The 25889-nt window shown below is 42.1% G+C and overlaps 1 protein-coding gene across 1 annotated transcript in view; it reads left to right on the top strand.

Annotated features, from left to right (window-relative positions):
* Nucleotides 1-25889, top strand: part of TBC1D5 (TBC1 domain family member 5) — a 651704-nt gene that overhangs the window by 531804 nt on the left and 94011 nt on the right. Inside the window, exons 17-18 of the mRNA XM_040432915.1 lie at nucleotides 12869-12954; nucleotides 14305-14594. Coding sequence (XP_040288849.1) covers nucleotides 12869-12954; nucleotides 14305-14594 — 376 coding nt within the window. The remainder of the gene's footprint in view (nucleotides 1-12868; nucleotides 12955-14304; nucleotides 14595-25889) is intronic.

The following is a 25889-nucleotide window of genomic DNA, read 5'->3' as shown; positions in this document are numbered from 1 at the left end:
GGATTTTATTTAGGTGCATACTAAATATATCCGGTAAACCACCCTCACTCTTATATACCAGATGGCTCAAAAAGTCCACCTGCGTCCAATTCATCATTGTTGCAATATTAGCTACCATATAGTACAATCTGATATCTGGGACCTCTAGTCCTCCTTGTTCGTAAGATCTTGTAAGCCAGTGTATCTTTCTCCTTACCCTTTTGTTTGACCAGATTAATACATTGAATAATTTCTCTGTCATGAAAAACCGAGTTCCCCAAGTAAATGGGACTGTTTCTAATGACATAGAGCAACTGGGGCAACAGTATCATTTTAATTAGTCCAATTCTATCTGCTTTGTTTATTGGTAAATTATTCCAGACTTTAATCCTCTCCTTCATCCTATCAAGTAATGGTTTAATATTTAATGCTATAAATTTATTAGGGTCCTTGGATATTTCCAGGCCTAAATATTTGAAACTGTCCTGGGGAGTAAGAATCTTTAATTTTACTTCTGAAATCACATTCTTATCACTCAGAGGGAGCAGGGTCGATTTGTCCCAGTTAATTAATATACCTGATTTTATTTCAAGACACGGAGGCTCCTATTGCTTAACCCTTTCTTTACTGAAACCACAGCAGCAAAGAAATTCAGTAACATAATCATCCAATGGGCATATAGTCCCTCCTCCTAGCCATAGTATAAAGGGAAGTCCTCTCAAGTCCTTCTTCCTCTTTCTTTGCTGCTGCCACTCAGTTAAGTACCCCACTCACCTGCCTCAGGGCTGGTGGGGGTTAATTCCTGTCATTTGCATCATGGTTGTTATTCCTATGCAGTTCTGTGCTTTATCCCCTTAGGGTTTATTGCTTTATTCTTGCTGGGGATAACAGTTTATATATAACATTATATATAAACAGGGAGTGCAGAATTATTAGGGAAGTTGTATTTTTGAGGATTAATTTTATTATTGAACAACAACCATGTTCTCAATGAACCCAAAAAACTCATTAATATCAAAGCTGAATATTTTTGGAAGTAGTTTTTAGTTTGTTTTTAGTTTTAGCTATTTTAGGGGGATATCTGTGTGTGCAGGTGACTATTACTGTGCATAATTATTAGGCAACTTAACAAAAAACAAATATATACCCATTTCAATTATTTATTTTTACCAGTGAAACCAATATAACATCTCAACATTCACAAATATACATTTCTGACATTCAAAAACAAAACAAAAACAAATCAGTGACCAATATAGCCACCTTTCTTTGCAAGGACACTCAAAAGCCTGCCATCCATGGATTCTGTCAGTGTTTTGATCTGTTCACCATCAACATTGCGTGCAGCAGCAACCACAGCCTCCCAGACACTGTTCAGAGAGGTGTACTGTTTTCCCTCCTTGTAAATCTCACATTTGATGATGGACCACAGGTTCTCAATGGGGTTCAGATCAGGTGAACAAGGAGGCCATGTCATTAGATTTTCTTCTTTTATACCCTTTCTTGCCAGGCACGCTGTGGAGTACTTGGACGCGTGTGATGGAGCATTGTCCTGCATGAAAATCATGTTTTTCTTGAAGGATGCAGACTTCTTCCTGTACCACTGCTTGAATAAGGTGTCTTCCAGAAACTGGCAGTAGGACTGGGAGTTGAGCTTGACTCCATCCTCAACCCGAAAAGGCCCCACAAGCTCATCTTTGATGATACCAGCCCAAACCCGTACTCCACCTCCACCTTGCTGGCGTCTGAGTCGGACTGGAGCTCCTTGCCCTTTACCAATCCAGCCACGGGCCCATCCATCTGGCCCATCAAGACTCACTCTCATTTCATAAGTCCATAAAACCTTAGAAAAATCAGTCTTGAGATATTTCTTGGCCCAGTCTTGACGTTTCAGCTTGTGTGTCTTGTTCAGTGGTGGTCGTCTTTCAGCCTTTCTTACCTTGGCCATGTCTCTGAGTATTGCACACCTTGTGCTTTTGGGCACTCCAGTGATGTTGCAGCTCTGAAATATGGCCAAACTGGTGGCAAGTGGCATCTTGGCAGCTGCACGCTTGACTTTTCTCAGTTCATGGGCAGTTATTTTGCGCCTTGGTTTTTCCACACGCTTCTTGCGACCCTGTTGACTATTTTGAATGAAACGCTTGATTGTTCGATGATCACGCTTCAAAAGCTTTGCAATTTTAAGAGTGCTGCATCCCTCTGCAAGATATCTCACTATTTTTGACTTTTCTGAGCCTTTCAAGTCCTTCTTTTGACCCATTTTGCCAAAGGAAAGGAAGTTGCCTAATAATTATGCACACCTGATATAGGGTGTTGATGTCATTAGACCACACCCCTTCTCATTACAGAGATGCACATCACCTAATATGCTTAATTGGTAGTAGGCTTTCGAGCCTATACAGCTTGGAGTAAGACAACATGCATAAAGAGGATGATGTGGTCAAAATACTCATTTGCCTAATAATTCTGCACTCCCTGTATATCTTTGTCTTGTGGGGATCTGTTTGGGGTCTTTTTTCTTCCCTTATAGGCTCGGTACCTTCGCTCGTTCCCTCCCCTATTACCACTTGCGGTCTTTATCCCTACAATTACTTATTCAGCGTTCCGTCTCCTCGTCCATTGTTCTGTCGCGCCCGAGATCTCGCGGTTATTCTCGGGATATCGGGCGCAATCTTGCCGGCTAATTCCAGTTGTTCCCGCCGGCGCCCGTAGTCTCGCGGGATTTAGGGCGCCATCTTAGGAGGATTGCACCGCTTGTTTCATTCAGTGGGCGGCCTCTGTACAGTTAACACTGCCGGCGTTTTTTCTTACAGGTGACGCAGGGTGACTAACCCTGCTTAGTTAGTGTTTAGTTAGGATAGATATATATTAGATTTAGTGGTTGTTTTTACTTATCCCCACTGGCCTTATTATCAGTGCTTTTGCTCCAGGGCATAGCGGTTCGCACTGCAACTGATTACATTGTTTTCAGTTATACATTTTAACAGACATTATGTCCCATAAGGCACCACCTTCGGCCCAGGGGACCCCTTGTCAAGGGGACAACCCATCCCCTTCACCAAATCTGGGGATTGTGCCATTGTCAGGGGGATTAGTGCCCATATCTTCTGACTCGCAGGCCCTGGCTCTGCAAAAATCAATATCTGATGCCATTATTTCTGCCATGGGGTCTGTGTCCTCAGTGTTGACTCACTCCATCTCCCAGGTATTGATTGCCAACCCTTCTAGTTTGGTCCCACATAGAAGACTTATAAATAAACTGCAGTCATTGAGCATGGACTCCCATATTGTTGAGTGGATTAGGCAGTGGCTGAGTGACAGACAACAGAGGGTTCTAGTCAATGGAGAACATTCAAAACAAGGTAATGTTACCAGTGGGGTTCCACAGGGATCTGTACTGGGACCGATTTTGTTTAATATCTTCATAAGTGATATTGCAAAAGGCCTCGCTGGTAAGGTTTGTCTTTTTGCTGATGACACAAAGATATGTAACAGGGTTGATGTTCCTGGAGGGAAACGCCAAATGGAAAAGGATTTAGGAAAACTAGAAGAATGGTCAGAACTCTGGAAACTGAAATTTAATGTGGATAAGTGCAAGATAATGCACCTGGGGCGTAAAAACCCAAGGGCAGAATATAGAATATTTGACACAGTCCTGACCTCAGTATCTGAGGAAAGGGATTTAGGAGTAATTATTTCAGAAGACTTAAAGGTGGGAAGACAATGTAATAGAGCAGCACGAAATGCCAGCAGAATGCTTGGATGTATAGGGAGAGGTATAAGCAGTAGAAAGAGTGAAGTGCTTATGCCGCTGTACAGAACACTGGTGAGACCTCACTTGGAGTATTGTGCGCAGTACTGGAGGCCATATCTCCAGAAGGATATAGATACTCTAGAGAGAGTTCAGAGAAGAGCTACTAAACTAGTACATGGATTGCAGGATAAAACTTACCAGGAAAGGTTAAAGGACCTTAATATGTATAGCTTGGAAGAAAGAAGATACAGAGGGGATATGATAGAAACTTTTAAATACATAAAGGGAAGCAACTCGGTAAAGGAAGAGAGCATATTTAAAAGAAGAAAAACTACCACAAGAGGACACAGTTTTAAATTAGAGGGGCAAAGGTTTAAAAGTAATATAAGGAAGTATTACTTTACTGAGAGAGTAGTGGATGCATGGAATAGCCTTCCTGCAGAAGTGGTAGCTGCAAATACAGTGAAGGGGTTTAAGCATGCATGGGATAGGCATAAGGCCATCCTTCATATAAGATAGGGCCGGGGGCTATCCATAGTCTTCAGTATATTGGGCAGACTAGATGGGCCAAATGGTTCTTATCTGCCGACACATTCTATGTTTCTATGTCCCTAACTCAATCCCTGTGCCAACTCCAACTGCCTCCAGAAGCAATGTGAATGATGGCGTTGTTCCATCCAATGACAGCGCGCTTAGGTCGCGCAAGAGAGCCTGTCCGCGCCAGGCAGAAAAAGCACGGCACTGGAAATCGGCCCGGTCCCGTTATTTGACCCAGACTCTTTGCATCACCCTAGATCCGCAGAATGGCTACCGGCCCCGCATGTGACCAGTTATTTGGAGTCCATGGTCCGTAAGCCCCTTAGTAAGGAGGCACGGAACAAACTCCGGGCCGAATGCCCTCGTCCGGCTATACCCAATAAGGTGTGCGAGACGCCGGTCGTGGACCCGAAAATGGTCCAATTTTTGTCCAAATCGGGGTTTAGCCCCCGCAGAGGCCTAGACGCCGCCCTCAAAGTCAAGACAAGCTACTGGACATAATGGGGCCCCTTGCAAAAATGGGGCCCCTTGCAAAAAATTTTGACATGGCGGAAACTGCCAAAGCGGAAGGTCAGCAGGTTGACCCGGAAGAACTCCGTGGTTGGGCCCAGAGAGCCATTTGCATGGCAGGAAATGCAAACTCTTCCCTCGCTATTGAGCGCCACAAGGCCATTTTAATGAAGATTGAGCCCAAACTGACCAATATGGCTCTCTCAGAATCAGGGAAAGAAGCCCAAGGTTTCCTTTTCGGGGATCTTTTTATTAAAGAGCTGGGTAAATTTGTGGGGACCTTTTACTGCCCTAGATAAAGCTCAGGCTTCAATGCGCAGGGTATTTAGCGGTAGGGTCTCACCATGGCTGGCAGTACCAGGGGCCGTCTGTCCGGCCGCTCATCATTTCAGACCCGAGGTGCGGGTCGAGGCTCCTTCGCATCTTACCGTTCACCGGCTCAAGAGCAAAGGCACCAGCCATCTTTCTTCCCATCCCGTGGCGCTGCAGGACGGGGGAGACCATACAGAGGAAATCCAAACCTCAGACGACCCTTCGGTAAGTCTCCTTCCCCTTCCCCCTTTTTCGGACAATTATGTAGGGGGCAGACTCCAACATTTTACTCATGTTTGGGCAACCATTACCAACGACCCTTGGGTGTTGTCAACGATTCAGGGTTTTCAGATAGAGCTGGTGGGACCACCGCGGCTCGCGCCTCCGCTTCATCCCGCAGTCAGGTCCTAGGAATCGCAGCGCCTTGTAGACACAGAATTACAGGCTTTGTTGCACAAAGGGGCTATAGAACCAGCCCCTCTCGATCACGACGGCGTGATCAGCAACATTTTCTTGGTGGAGAAAAAAGGAGGCCAACTTTGTCCCGTCATCAACCTCAAGGCCCTCAATACCCTAGTCAGGTATCGTCATTTCAAGATGGAGGGCATCCATTTGCTGAGGGACATGCTGCTTCCGGGCGACTGGATGGCCAAGTTAGACCTCAAGGATGCCTACTTGACGGTCCCGATTGCGCCCTCTTCCAGGGATCTTCAATTTCAATGGCAGGGGCTGTTTGGTGCTTCACGTGCCTTCCTTTCGGACTTTCATCCGCCCCCTGGTGTTTTACCAAACTTATGCGTCCGGTAGTGGCTTGGCTCCGTTATCGGGGGGTGAGGTTATAATTTATCTGGACGACATTCTGATCATGGCCGAGGACCGTGTTTCCCTCAATCACACCTTCAGATGTCGGTTCAGCTCATTTCCGCTCTGGGCTTCATAGTCAACCGCGAGAAATCCTGTCTTACTCCTTCTCAAACCATGGAGTTCCTCGGTTCATGGTGGACTCGTCTCCTTGACCCTCAGCCTTGCTTCTGCGAAGGTGAGGTCGATCCGCAAGGAGTTGAGACGTACCCTGACCTTATCACAGATTTCGCTTCGACATCTGGCCCGAGTGATAGGTCTTCTGTCGTCTTCCATTCAGGCGATTTTCCCGGCGCCACTGCACTATCGAGCCCTACAGCGCCTCAAGATCGCTCACCTGTAAGCCGGTGCGGCCTATGCGGATCTGTCTCCTTGGACTCGGAAACGAGGGCGAGTTGGAATGGTGGATTGGCAACCTTTCCGCCTGGAACGGCAGAGCTCTGTTTGGTCCATGTCCGGATATCGTCGTGGAGTCGGATGCCAGCCTCCACGGTTGGGGTGCCCACTGCGAGGGTGTTTCCACAGGAGGCCCTTGGTCTGCAGTAGAGTCCCATTTACATATCAACGCTCTGGACTACTAGCGGGTTCCTTTGCGATTCGCAGCTTCACCAGTGGGAGAGTCAGAGCATGTATTCGTCTTCGATGGACAATGTCTCTGCTGTCGATACATCAACTCCATGGGAGGTACCCGTTCCACTATGCTGACGCACTTGGCGAAGGATTTCTTGGATTATTGCCTGACCAACGACATTTCGGTGGTGGCGGAATACCTGCCTGGTCTACACAACACGTTGGCCGACTGGAATTCACGCTACATTTCGGATGCCAGCGACTGGAGATTAGATGTGGAATCTTCTCCACCATCGCGTCCTGTTGGGCCCGTTTTCGATAGACCTTTTCGCATCTCGCTGGAACGCCCAACTTCCCAGGTATTTCAGTTGAGACCGGACCCGGCGCAGAGGCGGTGGATGCTTTTCTTCAACAATTGTCAGAAGACGTGATGTATGCTTTCCGCCGTTCTATCTTATTCCACGGATCCTAGCCAAGATACGTCTCCAGCCTCGGAGCTGGTCCTGGTACTTCCGTTTTGGAACACTCAGTCGTGGTTCCCACAACTGTTGGAGTTACTGGTGGAGTGCCCCTGTTACTTCCTATACATCCATCTCTCCTGCTGGATCCACTGAATCACCACATCCGCTGGTGTTGGAGGGTTCGCTGCGTCTACTAGCCTGCAGAGTGTCGGGGTGTCCTGGCAGACAGAAGGACTTTCGGAGACAGCTAAGTTCCTGTTGGAGAGCGCGTGGCCCCAGGAACCAGAAGAGCCTATCGGGCAGCTTGGCAGTCTTGGGCTGGTTGGTGCCTCCTTCGGAATCTGGATCCCACTACGGCAGCTGTGAACGATGTAGTTCAATTCCTCTCTTCCCTTTTTGAGGAGGGTAAGGCTTGCCGTACGATCAATGTGTTTAGATCGGCTATTTCCTCCGGACATAGGGGATTTGAGGGTTGCCCTGCTGGACGTCACCCTCTGGTGTGTAGGTTGCTTAAGGGGTCTCGTCTTTGTGGCCCCTAGACCTCGTTTTACTAGCTCTTGGGATGTCTCCACGGTTTTGTCGTTCCTTTCATCTTGGCAGACCAATGAGGAACTATCTCTTCGCCAGTTGTCTGCCAAGTTGGTTACTCTCTTTTGCCTTATTTCCTGCAAGAGAGTTTCGGACGTCAGGGCGTTGGACCATGACGCTAGGTCCTTTATGCCGGATGGTGTGACATTCAAATTTTGCGACGTACAAAGACTAATATCTCTTCTGTGTCTTATCCTGCTTTTTCATCTTTGGTGCTCTGTCCGGTCACATGTCTGAAGGAGTATGAGGCCAGGACTAGTTCTCTGCGATCTCCCTCGGCCTCACAATTGTTTATTCTTTCCGCAGGCCATATGCTCCGGTTTCTGCAGTCACTTTGTCTCGTTGGGTTAAATGGATTTTGTCTCTCTCTGGTATAGATACTTCTATTTTTACTGCACATTCCGTTCGGGGGGCTTCCGCCACTTCTTTGGCTATGTCGGGCACGCTTGGAGGATGTCATGAAGTTGGCGAATTGGTCTCGAGCCTCTACTTTTAAGGAATTCTATTTCAGGCCGGATCCTCATGTTTTCGCTTCTATTGTAAATCGGCTTTAAACTAGCAATAGGAGCCTCCGTGTCTTGAAATAAAATTGAATGATTTTCCTAAATTATGACGTAAAGTCATGATTTTATGAAAGACACGGAGGCGAGTATTGCCCCTCCCGTATTATTGTTTTCCCTCTCAGATGTTTTTTTCGACACATGATGCATTATCTGTTATTTTAACGTTATTTGATTATTTATATGTTATTATTTATATTTGTCTGTTCCAGATTGATATTGAAGAGCTGGACGCTTTATTGCGTTACAAGTGCTATTACCTGTTTTATTTCTTTTTAAGGTTGATACCGTTCAGATTCGGATGGGAGAGGTTTTTCCGGCTTATGCGGTTGATGTTGCTGTCAGTTTCCAGCTTTCGGTTTGGAGAAGAGTTTGATTCTACATTGGAATTGATCGGTTCCGGATGTTCCAGTTGCTGTTGGATGGAGGAGTTGTAATGACAAAGAAAGAGGAAGAAGGACTTGAGAGGACTTCCCTTTATACTATGGCTAGGAGGAGGGGCTATATGCCCATTGGATGATTATGTTACTGAATTTCTTTGCTGCTGTGGTTTCAGTAAAGAAAGGGTTAAGCAATACTCGCCTCCGTGTCTTTCATAAAATCATGACTTTACGTCATAATTTAGGAAAATAATTTAATTGTCTACCAAACTCTTCCACCAGCAGCATGACACGTTGCAGATCCTTATTTGTATCATCCAGGAAGAAGAGCAGATCATCTGCATATAGAGAGATTTTGTCCTCACTCCCCCTCAGTCTAAAGCCCCGCAAATCCACATCCTGCCTAACCTTTATAGCCAGGATTTCTATTGTCAGGGCAAAAACCAAGGGGAGAGAGGACAACCCTGTCTCACCCCTCGTTCTATACGGAAGCTCATCAGATAATATACCATTAACTGATATTCTGGCTTTGGAATCTTTATATACAATCTTCATCCAGTCTATAAATCCTGGGCCAATACCAAATTTTGTCATAGCTTCCCATACAAAGTCCCAGTTCACAGAGTCAAATGCTTTATGCGCATCTAATGATAGAATAGAGCATAGTTCTTTATTATTCTCTGTAAACTGGATATTTGCAAAGACCCTAAGCAAGCCCACATTGTTGTAGACCTATCCGGAATGAATCCGTTTTGGTCCATATGAATCAAATGTACTATGACCTTCCTCAACTTTTTCGCCAAAATCCTAGCCAGAATTTTACAATCATTATTCATTAGTGAAATTGGGCTATACGATGTGGGATCCAATCGGTCCTTATCTTTTTTTGGGATTAAAATAATCGTCGCATCTCCCATAGACTCTGGTAGACATCCTGTACCTTTTGAGTATTCAAGTACTTCCATAAGTCTATTTGCCCAGAATTCTTTATCTCTTTTATATAATTCATTTGGAATACCGTCCGGGCCTGGTGTTATACCAGGTGGTGCTTCATTTATTGCTATTAGTATCTCCTTTACGGATATAGGCCGGTCTAATGCTGTCTGTTGATCATCATTGAGTTTTGGGGTTCCTATTTCTCGCACATATTTTATCATCTCTTCTCTATGTATCTGGGTTTTTTCTGAATACAGTTCTTTATAAAAGGTCTTGAATATATCCCGTATTTTTTCCTGATCATTATATAGTAGGCCATCTTTTCCTCTAATTGCGGCGATATTCTCAACCGCCTCCATATTCTTAATTATCTTGGATAAGACTTTACCCGGTTTACCTCCTTCCCAGTAATTCCTAGTTTTGACAAATAATTCTTTATTCTGCGCCCTTTCCTTGATGTAATTATCGTAATTATTAACCGCTTTTGTCCACTTATTTTTGATTTCCGGTGTTTTTTTCTTTATCTGTGCCTCCTTATTTGTCACTATAGTTCTTAAATCTTCCTCTTTTTTGTTATATCCTTTTTTAAGCTCAATAATCTTTTTGTTTATCAATCTTCTTATATAGGCCTTAGCAGTGTCCCAAACCACATTCACTCCAGCTGTATCCTTATTAATTTGAAAAAAGAAAGTCAAATCCTGCCAGAGGTTCTTTAGCACAAAATATGTCTTATATGATTGCTTTTCACATTCAAGGAACAGGAAAAAAAAAAGATTGTATTGTCAAGGCTGGAAGTAGAGTACTCGCAGCCTTATCAGGATATCTGGACATCAGGAGACTTTGACTTTTAAACACAGATGGCGTTTTGGCTTTCCGTTTGCGAGATCCGTTCAGGGCTCTCATAAGCGGTCCAAAACGGATCAGTTTTGCCCTAATGCATTCTGAATGGAAAAGGATCTGCTCAGAATGCATCAGTTTGTCTCCGTTCCGTCTCCATTCTGCTTTGTCTGTCTGACGAAACTGAGACAAACTGATCCGTTCTGACACACAATGTAAGTCAATGGGGACGGATCCGTTTTCTGACACAATCTGGCACAATAGAAAACTGATCCGTCCTCCATTGACTTTCAATGGTGTTCAAGACGGATCCGTCTTGGCTATGTTAAAGATAATGCAAACGGATCCGTTCAGAATGGATGCAGACGGTTGTATTATTTCAACGGATCCATCTGTGAAGATCCATGATGGATCCGCACCAAACGTGAGTGTGAAAGTAGCCTAAGAGCACAGAAAATTGGAGTCAAAAAGTCACAACTGCAACTTTTTGCAATGTTACACCATGCTCACTTCTTTTAAAGGGTTCTACCACTTTGTTATCACATAATTAGCTTTCAGACACTAGCGATCCGCTAGTGTCTGCTCTAACAAACAATCCTAATATAATAGCTTTTGGGGCAGCCGCTAATGAGCCTCTAGGTGCTATGGGGGCATCATAGCACCTAGAGGCTCGGTCTACCTTCACAAAATGCTGCCGCCCAGCGCGTCCCTCAAGCCCGCCCATCTCCTCTGGAATGCGATCCTCCCTGTGAGCGTATGTATTCGGCGCATGCGCAGTGAATGTCTGACCGCTTTCCTGCACAGACATCTCCACTGCGCCTGTTCCTTGGAGCACTAGACGTCATCGGCGCAGGCGCAGTGGAGATGTCTGAGCAGGGAAGCGGTCAGACATTCACTGCGCTATGCGCCGAATACATACGCTCACAGGGAGGATCGCATTCCGGAGGAGATGGGCGGGCTGGAGGGACGCGCTGGGCGGCGGCATTTTGTGAAGGTAGACCGAGCCTCTAGGTGCTAAAGACGCCCCATAGCACCTAGAGGCTCATTAGCATACAATCTAAGTTCTTTTTTTAGCGAAACGGCTGCCCCAAAAGCTATTATATTAGGATTGTTTGGTAGAGCAGACACTAGCGGATCGCTAGTGTCTGAAAGCTAATTATGTGAAACGAAGTGGTAGAAACCCTTTAAAAAATTTGCCAGGACTTAGTATTAGAGGACATGGTCTCCTGGGGCCCAACAGATTTACTATTGAAATTGGCATAAATTATGACATAGCGCAAATCCAACCATTATAATCCAGCGCACCTTGCACTACGACTGAAATATGAACTTTTGTCTCTAGGTGATGCTCACTCCTGATACTGTGCTTTTAGTAGACACAGATTTATGGATTATAGCCTTGGTGATAATGAGGTCATTTATTTGAGGAGAGGGTCCTTGACTTTATGAATGTGCCGAATTTTTCTGGTTATCATGATTTTTTATTGTGATTTTTTGAAATTCTGTTTTTTACCAGTTAAGGCTACTTTCACACTAGCGTTTTTGCTGGATCCGGCCTGGTTCACTAAAAACGCTTCCGTTACTGATAATACAACCGTCTGCATCCGTTATGAATGGATCTGGTTGTATTATCTTTACATGCCAAAACGGATCCGTCATGAACTCCATTGACTGGGATGCAGAGCAAAACGGATCCGTCCCCATTGACTTGCATTGTGGGTCATGACGGATCCGTTTTGCTCTGTGTCATCTCAGGACGGAAAGCAAACTGCAGCATGATGCGGTCTGCTCTCCAGTATGAGAACGGAATGCATTTTGGAGCTTTCTGTTCAGTTATGTTTTGTCCCCATGACAAAACTGAAGCATTTTTTTCCGGTATTATCTATGAGATCCATCATATAGAAACGCTAGTGTGAAAATAGCCCTAAAGAAAAAATATGCCAATAGCTTTTGTTTACAATGAATCATTTGAGGCTCGATTTATTATAACAAGATATAAAATGATGGTATGTTTTGTTTTGTTTTGTTTAGTTTTTTTACAACTTCCTCTTTGTTCAACTAAAACAGACCCTTAATCAGACATATACCACTTTGGTGCAAAATACTTGTAGCGAAAAATTATTGGCTTGGCTTTGTTAATAATTAAAAATTATATTTGTTGACATGGCAGACAGAAAATGAATGAAAAAGGTGAAAATTATGTTTTTGGAAGTTTTTGCCTACCTCCATACCAAAGATTACGTTTGATGAACAGTTGTCATTTTTCAGTGGATTTTATAGACAGTGGAACCTCTGTGAGACAACACCCAAAGTTACAGTGAGGATTGTTTTTTTTATAAGAATCACCACGACCAACATTCTTTGGATAAAAGGGAATTTGAAACTGTGATAGAAAAATCTAATCCTCTCTGATTTGGTCTTTTCAAAGCAGTATTTTTTTTTTAGGTTTCTCTATATTATTTGTCAATTTATCCTACAAAAAATATTGCATACATGCTGTAAATGATTATTCAATGGAACATGTAATCTTTTGGTTATACTAATACTGTAACTATATTCTTTTTTTCTTCTTGAAATTTACAGAAAAATCCAAGGCCAATAAGTTATCAGTTTCATCAGAATTTAGACTACTATAGAGCGCGTGGACTTGATTTTATGAACAGATCACGGTCAGTATTTTTATAATTTAGCTTCAATGTATATTTGAAAAGTAATGAAGAATTCAATGCCCTCTCCAAAATGCTGCTAATAATCTGCCGTTTTTATTTGATATACACAAGATCAATTTTCAGCATTGGCCATAAATCCGTTCAGAACAGTAGTTTTTGCCATGTTGTGAGGATATGCAACTGATCATCGCTATGTTACTTTTGGTGCCTATTCCAGATTTATTTCACTTTTTTTACCTGTTGTGATAGTGAGAATGAGGTCCAGGAGGACCAGAATGTCACTACCAGGGGAAGACTAGCAACTTAAAGCGGCCCTAATAAACCTAAAAGTTGCCCTGAGTTGTAGACAAGTCAAATTGATAGAAGACGGGGAAACAAGTAGGCAGGGCCGACACAAGCTACAAGTAGACAGGGGACAACAGAAGTAGGCAGGGCCAGCAATACCATACTGCCCAGAAAACCTGAGTTCCTAACATTAATTAAATGTCACGTTCGGGTATGAGAGGGAAACATCACACCGAACATAGTAGGGAAAGGGGGGAGGAAATAAGGCCTGGAAACTAGGGAAGGGAGATGGACACCTCCTAGTAAAACCCTAATCAAAGTCCTGATTAACTACCAGTATGAACAGACCCAGAGGTAGGCAAGTTCATACACCGGATACCTAGTGTCCTAACTCACCCTATAGGACCTTGGTACTAATGTCAGGACTGAGACAACCTGTTCCTCCAAAAGGAAAGACGAACAGGAGACTCCCTGAGGCCTTAATACAAATAACAGGGAAATGCAACACACAAAAACAACCCAAACAAAATACAAAAGGGAAAGAAACCCTTAACTTCAAGTGGCTATAGCAGCACCAGGACTAGTAATTGGCCTAAATAACTATCATAATTATATTCCTAATAATATTCCATAAAGAATAAAATTCCACTGTGGTTATACTATTTGAATGTAAACTTGATCCAACATGACCACCATTGTGTTTCTTATTAATATCATAAATTATGTTTTCCTATGGTCTTTGTTTAAGGAGATTGAAAGGGTTTTCCCACAAATATACATATATAACCTATCCACAGGATAAGTGAAACATGTCTGATCATTGGGCCTCCACCAATGGGATGCCTACGATCACTAGTGTAGTGCAGTTCCGTCATCCTGTTCTTCCTGACCCACATGACTTTGGTGAGGGGAACATTGAATGGGTTGGTGGTTGACCATCCTGTGCATAAGTGGTAATGTATTTAGGGGAAAACCCTTTTAAAGGCATTGCTTGTTCGATCAGTATACAGTATTTGTATTCAACATACACAGGATAACGTGCTGAACATCACTTTTTCATTCTAGTACAAACACCAAGCCTACGCCGCTCAATATAAACAAAGTGTCCAACAGTTTACTTAATTTTGGACGGAAGTTAATCGGGCCAGCAATCCCTACTGGGAGTTCTATGAACCATATGACTTCACCATCAAACACCAACACAAGCCATAATGCTGGAAGGAATAGTTTTATGGTAGCTGTGCCAAGCCAATCTGTCATGGTGCCGCCTTCTTATCATGCCTCAACATCCCAACAGATTCAGCAAAATCAGCGCCTGATGAAGTCGGAGAGCATGCCAGTGCAGCTCAGTAAAGGTAACCTCTTTGTTTGAAACTCCTCTGATTGATTTTACTAGATGGCACAAAATCATGGCATGACTTCTGTAAAGAACAATAGTAGCAAATGTAAAGAATATATCCAAAATATATATTATATATATATATATAGTAGAAACAAACAGCAAAATAAAATAGTTGAGTCCCAACCGCATAGAAACTATTAACGTAAACCGAGTACAAATGTTCTACAACTTCATAGTTTCACACCATGGACATACGTAATATAGAAGAGAGAAGGAAGTTTTCTTGCACATGGAGGAAGGATATTAAGTTGTGAAGACAAGTTCATGATGTGAAAGATCCACTATCCTTTCTTGAGAAACTTTTGAAGCCATTCTGTTATTTTTGACAGTGTAGAGGCGGATTGTAAAGGCCTTAGTTAAAATTTGTTACACACAATACTTGTTAGGATTGAGTTCACCAAACTCCTCAAGGGCAGGAGAAGGACATCAAGGACAGATGGTTACTAGTCTAGGACGGTCATTGCTGCTATGTTACATTTGCATACTATAGGTTTGTTATATCCAGCTCTTTACTGTTGGCACGCGCTCATTTCTTTAAAGCTCAGATGAAATTGGCATAAATTATGCCATAGCGCAAATCCAAACCATTATTAATCCAGCGCACCTTGCACTACGACTGAAATATGAACTTTTGTCTCTAGGTGATGCTCTCTCCTGATACTGTGCTTTTAGTAGACACAGATTTATGATTATAGCCTTGGTGATAATGAGGTCATTTATTTGAGGAAGAGGGTTCTTGACTTTATGAATGTGCCGAATTTTTCTGGTTATCATGATTTTTTATTGTGATTTCTGAAATTCAATTTTTTACCAGTTAAGGCTACTTTCACACTAGCGTTTTTGCTGGATCCGGCCTGGTTCACTAAAAACGCTTTCGTTACTGATAATACAACCGTCTGCATCCATTATGATTATGTTATCTTTAACATAGCCAAAACGGATCCGCCATGAACTCCATTGACTGGGATGCAGAGCAAAACGGATCCGTCATGACCCACAATGCAAGTCAATGGGGACGGATCCGTTTTCTATTGTGTCATCTCAGGACGGAAAGCAAACTGCAGCATGCTGCGGTCTGCTCTCCAGTATGAGAACGGAATGCATTTTGGAGCTTTCTGTTCAGTGATGTTTTGTCCCCATGTAACCTCTTTGTTTGAAACTCCTCTGATTGATTTTACTAGATGGCACAAAATCATGGCATGACTTCTGTAAAGAACAATGGTAGCAAATGTAAAGAATATATCCAAATATATATATATATATATAGTAGAAACAAACAGCAAAATAAAATAGTTGAGTCCCCAACCACATAGAAACTATTAACGTAAACCGAGTACAAATGTTCTACAACTTCATAGTTTCACACCATGACATACCGTAATATAGAAGAGAGAAGGAAGTTTTCTTGCACATGGAGGAAGGATATTAAGTTGTGAAGACAAGTTCATGATGTGAAAGATCCACTATCCTTTCTTGAGAAACTTTTTGAAGCCATTCTGTTATTTTTGACAGGTGTAGAGGCGGATTGTAAAGGCATAGTTAAAATTTGTTACACACAATACTTTGGTAGGATTGAGTTCACCAAACTCCTCAAGGCAGGAGAAGGACATCAAGGACAGATGGTTACTAGTCTAGACGGTCATTGCTGCTATGTCACATTTGCATACTATAGGTTTGTTATATCCAGCTCTTTACTGTTGGCACGCCGCTCATTTCTTTAAAGCTCAGATGGCTTCTTTTCTACTCCAGTCATTTGCTGTTTTTATATATTCCCAGCCCCCTCCAACAGCTGTGAGGAATAACTTTACTCTAGCTGTAGTAACTTCAGGCAATATTTTCAGCATCCATCCTTGTAGCCTGCCACAGGAAGCACTTTTATATCAGATATGAACTTCACTCTTTTACTTTCTTGCTATGGTGTCCAAATTGATATTGCCGTTTTGTTTCATAGACCAATAAACAACCAGTTTCTATTAAAGAATGGCACGCAAAAAAAGTGAATGGGTTCTCATATCTTAGCATCTTAGCCTAGAGACACCCTTTATGAAAATGGAGCAAAGATATTTTTATTTTATTTCTCTCCGAAAGAAAAATGAAAAGCTAAAATTATATTGAAATTGAGAAAAATGTGCTTACCCCACAGAAGTAGAAAAGGCTGCTTCCATGTTTAATATGCAGATTTAAACAAATGATTAAGAATTGTTTCCTGTACATGTGGCTAACTGATCCCTTCCAGGCAGGAATTCACACAGATTATGTGGTCTACAGGGAATAGTGCATGACTAGCCAAGCACAGCCAGTGTTATGAGCTGCGAGGGGATTCTTATTATCTCTCACTCCGAGTGTGCATAAATCAGCCTGGATTTATTCTTCCTATCAGTTAGTTTTATAAAATTGCCATTGTGTTTGTTTACTGCGCATATATCCTTACATTAATAATGTGCAGTTGTCTGAGTGCTAACATAGGTATCCTAGGTAGAAATGGAGTAAATCTGGCCATACGTTTTCCTTATATTCTGCATGCACTCAAGAGGAAATGATCACTTGCCTTCCCCAGTGGGGCTCACAATCTAAATGATTCAAAAATATGAGACTTGGTCATTTATTTATTGAGGAAAATGATCCAATATCATATGTCTGTGAGTGGCAAAAGTATGTGAACCTTTGCTTTCGGTATCTGGTGTGACACCCTTGTGTAGCAATAACTGCAGCTAAACGTTTCTGGTAATTGTTGATGAGTCCTGCACAATTTTAGGCCATTCCTTCGTACAAAAAAGCTTCAACTCTGTTATGTTGGTGTGTTTTCTCCTATGAGCTGCTCACTCCAGGTCCTCCCACCACATTTCTATTGGATTAATCAGGACTTTGACTTGGCCATTTAAAAACTTTATTCTTCTTTAACCATTATTTAGTAGAACGACTTGTGTGCGTAGGGTCATTGTCTTGCTGCATGACTCACATTCTTTTGAGATTGAGCTCAAGTATTGCTGTCCTGACATTTTCCTGAACTTGCAGGTGTAATTCAGAATTCATTGTTTCATCAATGATGGCAAGCCATCCTGGCCCAGATGCAGCAAAACAGGCTTAAACCATGATACTACCACCACTGTGTTTCATAGATGAGGTTTTATGCTCGAATGCAGTGTTTTACTTTCTCCAAACATAGCGCTTCTCATTTACTTCAACAAGTTCTGCATGGCAGGATTGCAAGGAGAAAAGGCTTTCTCCTTGCAATTTTGCCATGCACACCATTGTTGTCCAGTGTCCTTCTGATGGTAGATTCATGAACATTGACATTAGGAAATGTGAGAAAGGCCTTTAGTTGCTTAGAGGTTACCTCAGGTGCCTTTGTAACCTCCTGTACTATTATGTGCCTTGTTCTGGGCGTGATCTTTGTTGGACGCCAACTCCTGGGGAGGGCAATAATGGTCTTGAATTGCCTCTTTTTTGTCCACAATCTGTCTGACTGTGGATTGGAGGAGTCCAAACTCTAGAGATGGTTTTTTAACTGTTTCCAGCCTGATGAGCATCACTATCTCCTTTTCTGAGGTCCTCAGAAATCTCCTTTGTTTGTGCCATGATATATTTCCACGAGCATGTGTTGTGAAGATCAAACATTGATAGATAAATAAAACAGGTCACCCACTCACCCCATTGATTGAAAACACCTGACTCTAATTTCATTTTCAAATTATACGCTAATCCTGAAGGTTCATAGTGATACTGGATCATTTTTTTCAATAAATAACCAAGTATTATATTTTTGACTCACTTGTTTGATTTGGTTATCATTATGTATTTTTAGGATTTGTGTGAAAATCTGATGTCGTTTTCGAAAAATTCTAAAGGGTTCAAAAACTTTCAAGCACCACTGTATTTCTATGCTTTATGTCAATGTCTCTTTCAGTAAGCAGTTACTTAACATGGCTTAGTACGTATCACATCATAATTTCCATCTGTAGACAGACTGTTTGGCCTTGTGGACCTCAGGAGAACAAAACAGTGTGCTCTAGAGAAAATTGTTGTGTTGCTGTAGATATTGGACAATTTAGATATAGGCCAGTTAGTGAGGCTTTATTTAAAGAAATTCAGATGATACATATAGAAGTGCTAAATCCTTTTAGATTAGCTATATGCAAGCCATTTATTCAGGGGATTGCAAATAAGCCTCTGATTCTTTACAAAATCAGTGTCAGTTGACCACCGATTCTTTACTAAAGGCAACACAAGTTTCTGAAAAATCTGCAGAAAAAAGTGCAGGTTGTCTGGATCGTAAATGAGGATTGTATGTACAGGAAACTCAGAAAAGCTTCAATACACAGTTAGGAGCCGTTCACATGGTGGATTTTGCGTAGATTCCATGCCAATAAGCACTCTGCCAGCCATGAGCAATTTGCCTCCTATTGTCTTTAATGGAAGGCTGCAGTTTATGGCCACAACTGTGCTGAGAAAGGACGGTTGCAGCAAAAACACCATGGTCTTATGCATGACTTCACATTGAATACAGTGGAATGAAGTTTTGGTGCAGAATCTATGCCAAACTCTGGTGTCAAAAATGTCCATGTGAACCTTCCATTACTGCTTTATTGACATAAAATTGGATGGACAGGTTCACCCCAGTCAGTAACACTGCTACATTTCATAGTGTAAAATGTCTCTGTAAAGCTGAAATTTCTGGAATTTTATTCTCAATTTGTTAAGAACTTTTAAGTATGAGAGCACAATAGATAACAATTGTATTCTTATCCAAATCTCTAGATCTAGTATATATGTATATATCACCTAGTAACATACACAGAGATTCAAATGTTTTGCATGAAAAACCACCAGCCATTTATATGCCAACGTAATCCATGGACTCTGAGCTACAATCCTAAAAAAAAAGACAGCAACTATACCATTATGCTGTGTCCTCATAATATACCATAATGATCTCAAAAAATGCTATCATACAGTGTCAAAATAGTACCACCAAAATGTACCCAACTAAGCATCTTGCCATATATCACCGACACAAGGCCACCTGACAGTGCCCACATAACACCACCATACATTGTCCAAAAAGTAGTGCTACACAGTGCCCAGGTAATTCTATCAAATCATGTTCTTGGAAACTGCCGCAAGATAACATGCACATAATCCTGCCATAAACTACCAAAACAGCTTGCATTGCTAAGATTATACTTCTACCATGCACTGCCTACATAATACAGTACCCACATGATACAGTAGTCCTATACAATTCATAAAAAAGAGGAGAAACTTTAGCGCTCATCTGTGTTCGCTAATGGGAGGCACGGATTGAAGCCCGGACTTGGCTGAAGCGATGTGAAGAAATAGAATGGAATCCAACGTTATCTTTATTTCTTTTGCGGTAAAAAAAATATAAATTGACACCAAAGGTCTACGCGTTTCGGACAGTTGAATCTTAGTCCTTAATCATGACATACCATGATTAGTCCTCATGATTAAGGACAAAGATTCAACTGTCCGAAACGCGTAGACCTTTGGGAATGTATATGCTTTAACTGCAAAAGAAATAAAGATATTGTTTTTATGGGAAGCTGGATTCCATTCTATTTCTTCACAGTAGTCCTATACAGTACACAAATGTATTTGTACAGCATTCATATAAGCCCTAAAAAACGGCCAAAGTAATATATGGCAACCACCCAAAGCACCATCATGCCATGCTACTTTGTGTAGCCTAAATAGTACTACCATACATCAGTTAATATGTCTGCCCAGTGCACAAACGTAACTACAGAGACCAAACAATTCCGCCATACGTTACCTAACCAATATGCCACCTACTGTGTTATTTTATACATTCCCATAAATCCAGCAGCATAAGACGTGCTGTTCGCCCATAGGTTCTTGTACTGCCTCTTTTCTCCACAGCTGTGAGTAGTCCCTTTATAAGGATTGTTACACCTTCACATATGCAGATTGGTACAGAAACAATCAGCACTGCTATAGGTATCATGAACACAAAGATTAGTCAGCAAAAGAATTAGATTATTAGACTCCAGACCCCTTTCAACCTCTGATCAGACCCTCATTGATTAGTGGACCTCACACTCCCATCAGACATAAAATATATAAATTAACATCTCTCCAGCTCCGGACCTCGCTGCCACTCTGCAGTTCCAGCGGCTCCATAATGGAAGTGCTCACTAGTATTTGCTCCATAACATGCAGTGCCATTTTCCCCCACTTTTGACCGGAAAAAAGTGCATAAAAAAATACAGTACTTATAATAGTGTGGACTCCACAGTTTAGTCAAAAAAAGTTATGGCCCATATACTTAGACAATGTACACCTTCGGGGGCATTTTTTTTATGATTACATTTTACTCATTTTGGGCTAAAAATCATTTTTTCAGTTTGTCTTTATTAAAAATGTACAGCCGTTTCTGATAAACAACAGTAAAAAAAAAATTAGTCTGTTTGCAAACTGTGACTCTGCTTTCTGTGAATACCGTCAGCTGATGGCTCATGCGGAGCCCTTATCTCTGATAACCTGACCTCATAAACACTCATTATAGCTCAAGAATAGGACTTAAGTAAAAAATAAAAAAAAATGATTTCATGTATTCCTGTAATATGACGCTTACGGTATATTTGAGTTTATACAACATATTAAAATCAAACTTTCATATTTTCCTGTTAAGGAAAATGACTTGAGATTTTAATTATGTTGTGAATTTCCTTTCAGCAAGATGGAGCAGCCTCGTACATCCTACCTCTATATTAATGCCAGCAGATGTCTTGCTTACAACGTGCCCGAGGAGTGAACCCTTCCTCAGCATAAAATGTGCAGATGTTTCACAAGTAAAAAGATGGATCTTACTTTGTAGGTTTCTACTTCTGGTCTATGGCAGGGGAGGTTCCTTCAAAGTCAGGACTTAGATATAAACGATACATATTTTTCATAGAAAGTTTTCGTGTTTACATTTTAATCCCAACTTTTTTCCTTATTGTCAGCTAGCTCATTTGAAATTGTACGTCTTATTCTGCTAATAACATTGCGATTTAATGTCGCTGAAATATCAAAGCGGAAATGAATTTTTCTATCCTCACAGGTGGTGAATTTATCTGCTTAGAGCCTTCAAAAACAGAAATAACTCTAGTTTTTGTGGATACTGGAGACTTGAATTGTGAGAGATCATTAGACTTTACAGTGAAGATGTCTATGGGAATTATTGCAGAGAAAAATCATGGAGGTCATGTTTGCAATGCAGATAATTTATCTTTGAAACTTCTGCACCATTCAAATACTGTTGAAGGGGTGGGCCGCTTTTTTAATATTGATAACCTGTCCTCAGGATAGATCATTGATATAATATCACTTTAACAAGAAGGCGCTGAGATGTAATCACACCTGCTCACTGCGGCCGATGCGACGGCGAGCAGGTAAACAATGAAGAGAAGGCACCGCTTGTAAAAGCGCTGCCTTCTCTTCAAACAGCTAATCAGCGTGGGTGCTGGGTGTCAGCCCCTCACCGATCTGATATTGATGACCTATCCTAAGGATAGGTCATCAATATTAAAAAAGCATACACCCCCTTTAAATGTGTTGACCAAAAACTTTCACCACCTGTAATCCGATTTAGCCCCTAAAAATATGAGAAAGCAATAAAAACATATTGAACATTGCAGCTTTCGAGTTTACGAAAGTTTCAATAATCAATTGTATTGCTGATTAAGTCACCTACTTTTTCTTCTAGCGCCGGTAAGAAAATAAAATCTGTCTTAAGGTGTGTACAATCTGAGGCAAGGAACATGTTGCCTCAGACTGTGCCCTTCTGTGAAGGATCAGTATTTTAGTAGAAGTCTTGTCCATCACATCACTATGGACTGCTGTTATCGAGCAAGAACTGCCAATGACAACTGTTCAACTGTTAAAATGATTCTCATATGTATTTAAGCCTCCTGGAGGAGTGAACGGCATTTGAGCAAGGAACAGGTACTATAAGTAGTATAAGGCTGGTGCTATGCGCACAAACATAAACTTGGCACTCTAGGAACCATTGTGAGGCCCAATTAAGCAGTGTTTTCATGAATATGGTACTACTATGGTTAAAGGGTTTATCCGAGACTGCAAAAAGCAGGGAGCCAGGTAAGTAGATTCATTGTGAGGGGCCCCGCATATGGGGGAGCTTTTTATAGTCTCGGATAACCCCTTTAATGTGAATATCTCCTATTATGTTAGGACTCGGAGTGGTTTAGAATGATCAAAGCAGAGCCAATATTCTGCCATAACATTCTCTCTCTCGAAGTAGGCCGACCTGCAGTTGGTATACAGTTAGAAAAAAAGTGTCTAGCACTGCACCACATTCGGCTGAAAGTGCTGTATATTGGGGATTCAGTTCTTTGATTTCTACATATCGGTCAGAGATGTCACATTATATCTTAAAGGGGTTGTCTGGGTTCAGAGCTGAACGCGGACATACCCATATTTTCACCCAGGCAGCCCCCCTGACAAGAGCAAATGCTCCGATGTTCTCCTTTGCTCTGCGCTGAATTGCGCAGGGCAAAGGCATTTTCAGGAGGTCCGGTGATTTACGGGGCTCTCCTTAGGGCTGCCAAGCTAGGGCAGCACTAAAGCCAGCCCATCAGAGCCAGTGACGTCACCGAACACACTGCTGGGCGGAAACCTCTGTCCGGCAGTGTGTTATTGTAAATAAAGAAATCCTTGCCCTGCGCGATCCAGCGCAGGGCAAGGGAGAGCATCGGAGCATGAAATGCTGCCTTTGTGAAAATATGGGTATGTCCGGGTTCAGCTTTGAACCTGGACAACCCCTTTTAAGAGCCCTGTACAGTGCTCAATGGAGAAGATAATTGTCGGGGAGGAAGCTTGGGGATGCTCAATGCCCGATGCTTAAAGAAAGTGGTTTCCTATCCCTGGCAGAGAAGCGAGCGAGGCAGGATAATGAAATCCTGCCAGAACCTCAATAGTTATTTAAGGAACAGTCAGGCAACTGTTGATTTTGACATGCTGACAGTTCTACAGTAAATCGCTGGGAGATCAACTGGCTGGCTGTTACCTCGCTCGCCCCCACTGAGTCACATCGTAATGATTATTCTAACAGCCACTTATGGGTTCTTTTTGTTGTTTCTGTATGATAAAAGAGACTCTTTCACATTTGGATCTTTTCCAACACTTTTCTAAGTAGAGAAGTGGTGGAATTATCCCATGAAAAGAAGGGGGAATGAAAAGTGGAAAGGGTGCTTCATAAATATGACACTTAGTCTGCAAACCATACTTTTCAATGTATTTACACAAGTGACTTACGTTGATAAGTCTCTCATATACAGAACTATTCCCCCTTACTTCACCTTCCTCACAGTACTTGATAAAACTGTCTGCTTGTAGCCACCACTAGGTGGAGTTCAGTGCTTGTGAATGTATACAGCTAGCACTGAGCTCAATGGAAGCTGTAAAATCTCCAATCACTGAGCTCCCTCTAGTGAAGGTTACAAAAAAAATACCAGGGCTCTATGTTAGGATCAAGAGGAGTTCAGAGCTACCCCACCTTCTCACCTTGCACTGGATAGCAGCGGTCTGGTCTACTCTGATGAGTGTACCACTTGGACAATTTCTGTTGCTGAAAACCTGGCACAACATTTTTAGCAAGCTGCCATTGATATGAATGCTTTGTTGCTTATCATGTCTGCTTCTCTGGGGAAGAGAGGGGGTTTGGAGCCAAGGTCCATTGACAAAATATTGCTTAAAGGAATTGTCCCACAAGCCCACAAAAATATTTTACATTTTTCAAACCAATACCTGGATCTGAATACTTTTGTAATTTAATGCCATTAAAAAAACTTGTATAGCCACTGAGTAATTAAAAACTGGTGTAAATGAAGATAATGTACATGTGCTGGGTCCGCTACCCCCTTTTCAGAAAGTGGCGAGGACGGCATAGAAACGCTATTTGTGACAAAAAAAATTCACAATGCCATTTTAAAAACACTGTGCTTTAAAACTGGCGGGAATAGCTCTGCCCACCCCTGCCCATGTCTGACACCGTTCTCTGTATTTACATTAACATAGAATGGTATCAACCAGAACGGCTCCCTGAACGGAATTCCAGTGCTGCATTTCGTAAAAAGGTAAATTTCTTAACTACGCTATGTACACACATACCGTAAGAGAGGCAGCAGTGGAATCTACAGGCCTGTCACTACCTCAGGGAGGGCAGTATGAGGAGGTGACAGATTGCCTTTAATGAAGGTTACTTGGTGGTGTCCTAACCAAATTGCAATCAAATGTCAACATATGTAGGTTAAGTGACTGCCTCTGACATTCGCTCCTAGTGCATGTACTGCACTGTGGAATATGTTGGTGCTATCAGTAATCAGAAATAAGTGCCGTATTTTTCGCCCCATAAGATGCACTCTACCCCTTCCTTATCAGGCGAATACTAATGAACGCTTCCATTATTAGTACCGGAGGACTAGGAAGCAGTGAAGGCATTGTACTCACTGCTTCCTGGTCCTCTGCCGTCAGTTGTGCTTTGACTGCGCACAGCGTGGTGACGCTCTGTGACCTCACGCTGTGAGTATTGGGTCACAGCCGCGGCATGAAGAAGAAGAAAGAGCTGGATCCTGGGAGCCCGAGGCGTCCGGAGCAGGAGAGGTAAGTTTTTTATTTTATTTTATTTGCTCTGAGGCTGGGGTTTGATGAGAGGCATGGGGGTCTTATTCACATTAGAGCTGAGGTCTGATTGTAGGTCTGATCTGAGGTCTTATTCGGGTCTTATTAACATTGGGGATCTGATCTGAGGTCTGATTGAGGGTCTTATTAACGTCGGGGGTCTTATTGGGGATGTGAGCTAAGGTCTGATTAACATTGGGGTTCTGACTGCTGGTTTGATCTGAGCTCAAAAAGTACATGTAAAAGGTATGGTATTTTATTAATCACTAAATATAAAAGACAAATGTCACATTAAAAGGAAAGGTGGCAGAGAGAAACACACCATCATGGCAGTACACAGACTAAGAATAGGAGTATATAACAAAGTCTTATATAGAAAATTTGTACAGATATGTCCCCTATATAGTGCAGCAATAACAAGTGTCAAATACCCATGGTGACAGTCAGCACCGGTTAAATGAGAAATAAAATTAATGTAGTACCAGGGAGTGAAATCACCATGCAGCAATTTCTAGTTTTTCCATGTAAGGGAATGTATGTGATTTCGCTCCCTTCCCTGGTACTACATTAATTTTATTTCTCATTT

Source organism: Bufo bufo, chromosome 5 (genome assembly GCF_905171765.1).
Source record: "Bufo bufo chromosome 5, aBufBuf1.1, whole genome shotgun sequence".
Taxonomy (NCBI): Eukaryota; Metazoa; Chordata; class Amphibia; order Anura; family Bufonidae; genus Bufo; species Bufo bufo.
This window is presented reverse-complemented; position numbering and strand designations above follow the sequence as displayed.